A 4,949-nucleotide genomic window follows, 5' to 3' on the forward strand; every position below is an offset into this window, starting at 1 on the left:
AACCGGACTCGATTTATGAGAGAAGAGAGATAATAGGATGATGTTATCATTATATTAGTATTAGAAGCTTCTTGAGTGATATTATAAGGTTACCTGGTCTGTTTTAGTTAAAAACAGGAAATCGGTTTAACCGGGTTCACAGTTTACTGGTGCAGCTTAGCACCAGCACTCTCTGATGAATTTAGCAATGCTAAGGCCTCATTATACATGTTTTATTCTCATAATAAATATGTTACTAGTGTCATTTATGCTAGTAGCTCAGAAAATAATTTTTAGAGATGTTTTTGCAAGTGTTTCGATACATCTAGTTTTAGTAGTTATACACCTGAGATATTTTAATATTATTTTAATCCACCTCCAAGCCAACCAATCACAACTCACCCTACACCTCCAAAACCCCCAAGGCTGGCTCATTTTCACTTTGTGGCCGAAAATAGGTAGAGAGAAAAAGAGAGAAAAGTTCTTAGTTCCAAATCTTCAAAGCTTGATTTCTGCTGAACTGAAACTCAAATCAGAATTCCAATCCGACCAAAATGATCCTCTCTTCTTTCTCTACATGATTGTATGACTTATCAAGGCTGGGATCAAGGTGAGTTGGCTGCACCATCTCTCTTTTGATTCGGTTTCAAGGAAACATGCTTAAATATGTGTTTTCTTGATGTGATTTAGGAGGAAAAAGTGTTTAAGGACCACCTGAAAGTTTGATTGAATTAGGAGTAGAAAAACCAGGTAGGGTGTCACAAAATTAATCTTGATTATTTGTGTTTGAGTTGTGTGAATGTTTTATTATTTGGCTGTGCTAAAAATTGGTTGCATATATGATTGATTCTTGGTGAAAATTTGGTGAAATTTTGATGAAATTTGATGAAATTCAAGCTTTAAAGTTCATGTTCTTGGGCAGCTGGAAAAACGAAACCCTAAGCTTAAATTGAGGTTAAATTTGTGTTAAAATCATGTAGAAAAGATGGGGTTTTAGTGGCTGTTAATTTATTATGAATTTTTGTAAAAATCGGTTGCCGAAAAGACTGAAAAACGGGTAAAAACAGAGAAAGAATCTGAAGAATTTATGAAGAACATAAAGAACACTTTGAGTGTGATGAAGAACAATGAAGAACAGGCCTTATATCTTAAAAAGGGCAAGGAGGTAAAATTTTTGGTGTTTAAGAGGTTGTTTGGTAATTTCTGAAAGTTAGGGTGGTAAAAGTAGAAATATTAAAAGTTACGAGTGGTAAAAAGTGAATTTTAAAGGTTAAAAGTAAAAGTAAGTTAATTTTCGAAAATTTAATGATAAAATAATAAATAATAATAAAATATTAAATAATAATATTTAATTACAAATAATATTTTAATAAAAATAATAAAATAATGCAGAAAAGGCAGTTTTCTGTAAAAGATTTAGAAAGACAACTTTAAGCGCAGAATCTCATAATTACCTTCATAAAACACTAAGGGAGTGGTAAGAACATATTAGTGAGGCAAAGATAAAGGAAAGATAAAAAGTTACAGAAAAGATAAAAACCAAAGAAAAGTCTGTAAAGTTTTAATGACAGAAAAACAGACAGAAATTAGTGAACGAACTAGGGCAACATAGTTAGTCCTTGAGTTGTGACTAGGGTTAGGTATAATATGAAAAGTTAAACTGTTTCAGTATAGACTTAATGAACCTATACTTGGGACAGGATAACTATTCATACCGAAATTTACATAATCTTTAAATACATATGTTAAACGGAGAAATCAGAGCAGAGTAGAGAAACACAGAGAATAGAGTAACCAGAGAGAAGTAAAGAGATACAGAGAACAAGGTAACCAGAGTAGAATAAAGGGAAACAGAGAAAAGAGTAATCTGATAAAGAGAAATGGTTTGAGTTGAGATGTTGTAAAAGTAAAAGCTGTAAAGTTTGTATAGTATAATTGAATAGAGAAAGAAAGAAGTACTGTATAAGAATGTGAAAGTGATGATGAATAACGAGAATGATAATGAATGATGATAATGAGAAAAGAGTAATATAACAAAGAGAATAGAGGAGAAGAGTATAAGAATAAAGAGTTAAGCCTTGTGGCATGATGTTCTGTTGTATGTTCATCTGCTGCTTTTCCATTGGCCCTAGAGGTCCTGTAGGCCCAAGTTCACCTACAGTGAGTTGTTATTCCTGTAGGCCGAAGTTCACCTGCAGTGAATATCAATTGTGTATCTCAGGGTATTGCTCCTGTAGGCCGAAGTTCACCTACAGAGAGTTGTCATTTCTGTAAGCCGAAGTTCACTTACAGAGGTGCCATTTTTATAAGCCGAAGTTCACCTATAAAAAGTTGTTGTGTTGTGTTTATCTTATTCCTGTAAGCCGAAGTTCACTTACAGGGGCGTCATTTCTGTATGCCAAAGTTCACTTACAGAGGTGCCATTTTTGTAGGCCGAAGTTCACCTACAGAAAGTTGTTCTGTTGTGTTTAGACTATTCCTGTAAGCCGAAGTTCACTTACAGGAGTGCTGTTTCTGTAGGCCGAAGTTCACCTACAGAAATAAAGCTATATCTAGGACTAGTTCCTGGGTAATGTCGGGTTACAGGGTGTAAACCGACACGTGAGCTCATGGCCTGCATAGGACAGACATGCATCATACTTAGTTGTGCATTTCCTCTGTTATGATTGTTGAATGAATGTATGCTTTCTTTGTTTGTATTCTATTCACTGTGTCTGTGTTTTGTTTTCTTGTATTCTTTTGTTTGTGTTTTGCTTTCTATTTTCTCTATTTTCTTTATTTATCTGTATCTTCTGTTCACTACTTCTCGGTATTCTGCTATTTATCTGCAAAACAACACGGAATTAATGAACTTAACTAATAACCACGGCCCTACTAAGAACTCCCCAGTTCTTACCCCTTCTCTCTCCTTTCCCCCTTCAGATGGAAGCATGAGCACCCTTCCGTAGTTTACTAATGACTGTTCTGTAAAGAGGATTCCGCTCTAGGTAGTCTTCTGAGTCTAGAGTGAACTCCGTTACCTGTTTATATGTATATATTGTGAGGCCAGCCAACGTCTGCACCCTGCTTATCTACAAACTTTAGCCTAAGTCCTCCGTACGATGTTGCCGTAATGTGGCCACTCGATGAAGTACTTGAGAGACGCTCTTTGACAACATATGATCGTGCAGAGGAGTAGTAGACGACCTTCCACCTTTTGATGACGTTCCACCTGACTTGAGTTTTGAAGACCTAGAACGTACTTTCCCTCGCTTTAGTAGTTTAGAGGGACTAGGTGAGTATAGAGTCTAGGCTAGCCTGGGTGCCAGCTTAGGGACTTCTTGAACAAGTCAGGACCTGGGATGTTGTATGTATATATATGTATATAGATAATAAATAGGTAGACAAGTTGGTAGCGCTCAGTTTCTAGTATGATCATGACGTACCAGAAATTGGGTTGATACAATTTGGTATCAGAGCAGTTCGTTCCCAGTAGAGCCTGGGGAGTGGACTGACTATGCTTCATTGCATACTCTGTTGTGTGTCTCATGCTTATAGGATATCTATGTGATATGTGTTGCATGATTGTCTCTGTGTTTTCATTCTGGGAATGTTCACACTTGACTTGAAGTGTTAAGACTGATCACCTTAATAACGATTGTTTGGTGTGAATAGGACTACAATGAGACCACGGAGATGTAGTGCGCGGGAAGGAACCCCTAGTGAGAACCGAGAGAGAGAACAGGAAACGTTTATGACTACCATAAACGCTGTAGCTGAGGTAGTGCGTGAGGCTGCAGTAGCAGCGGTTAGGGCTGTTGAACGTCTTGGGTGAGAAACAGGAATGAGAATGAACATGGAGAAGATAGTGGGAATGATGAGAATAACTTGGGGCATCTTGAAAGACCTATGACCCTTGCGACTTTTCTGAAGGTTAAACCGCCTAAGTTTAAAGGTACACTCATTGCGACTGATGCTGACAACTGGTTTCGAGCTATTGAACGATCACTGCGAGCGCAGCATGTTCCGGAAGGCCAACACGTGGAGTTTGCTACTTATATGCTAGAAGGAGAAGCTGAGCATTGGTGGCAGGGGATACAGCGACTGTCGCAACAAGGTGAAGGCGATATTCCTTGGAATACTTTTAAGGATGAATTTTATAAGAAGTATTTTCCGAGGGCAGCTCGTGACGCTAAGGAGATGGAACTTATGCAGCTGAAACAGGGTAACACAACTGTTGCAGAATATGCCCATAAGTTTGATGACTTGTGCTGTTTCTCCAAGATCTGCCAAGGGAATCCTGCTGACTTTGAAGAATGGAAGTGTTTGAAGTTTGAAGGGGGCCTTCGTGAGGATCTGATGAGTTCAGTAGTTCCATTAGAGATAAGAAATTTTGCTGAACTGGTGAATAAAAGTAAACTAGTGGAAGAATGTTCGAAAAAGGTGGCGATAGCTCGAGCAGATTGTAAGGAAACCTCAGGAAGAGACTTTATTCAAGATCTAGCCCCTCAAGGTCATAACTTTAAGTTCAGTGGTCAGTTCCATCGCCAAAATAGGAATCAACGAAATGGTAACTTTCTCGCTTGTAACAATGGCAAATATGACAACAATAATCTGGGAGAGGAAGAAGGAGGTCAACCTCAGGAAATTCAGGATATTTCAGTATGCTCAAGGTGTGGGAAAGATCATGGTAACATACCATGTCAGTATGGAACAAACCATTGTTATGCTTACGGAGAACCTGGACACATAGCTAGGATTTGCCCAAGGAGGTTTGTTCGAGATCCAGCAAGGCCAAAATAACAAGGAAGGGTTTTTACCGTAACTGCTGGCAACACAAATGCATATAATTCTTCCACTCGAGGTGAGTACCACACTATGGTTTTGTTTGTGCTAGATAATACTATAACTTCTTATGCGCATGTTAAATTTTGAGGGCAAAATTTTCTTTTAGGAGGGTAGAATGTAACAACCCCGATTTTCGAGTACGC

General features: G+C 38.0%; 1 protein-coding gene across 1 annotated transcript; it reads left to right on the forward strand.

Annotated features, from left to right (window-relative positions):
- On the forward strand, window positions 3,868-4,761 carry LOC107615411. Its single transcript, XM_016317473.1, has 2 exons — window positions 3,868-3,981; window positions 4,051-4,761. Exons 1-2 carry the CDS (start codon window positions 3,868-3,870, stop codon window positions 4,759-4,761), a joined length of 825 nt encoding a protein of 274 aa, XP_016172959.1.

The sequence above is a fragment of the Arachis ipaensis genome, chromosome B09 (genome assembly GCF_000816755.2).
Source record: "Arachis ipaensis cultivar K30076 chromosome B09, Araip1.1, whole genome shotgun sequence".
In the NCBI taxonomy this organism is placed as follows: domain Eukaryota; kingdom Viridiplantae; phylum Streptophyta; class Magnoliopsida; order Fabales; family Fabaceae; genus Arachis; species Arachis ipaensis.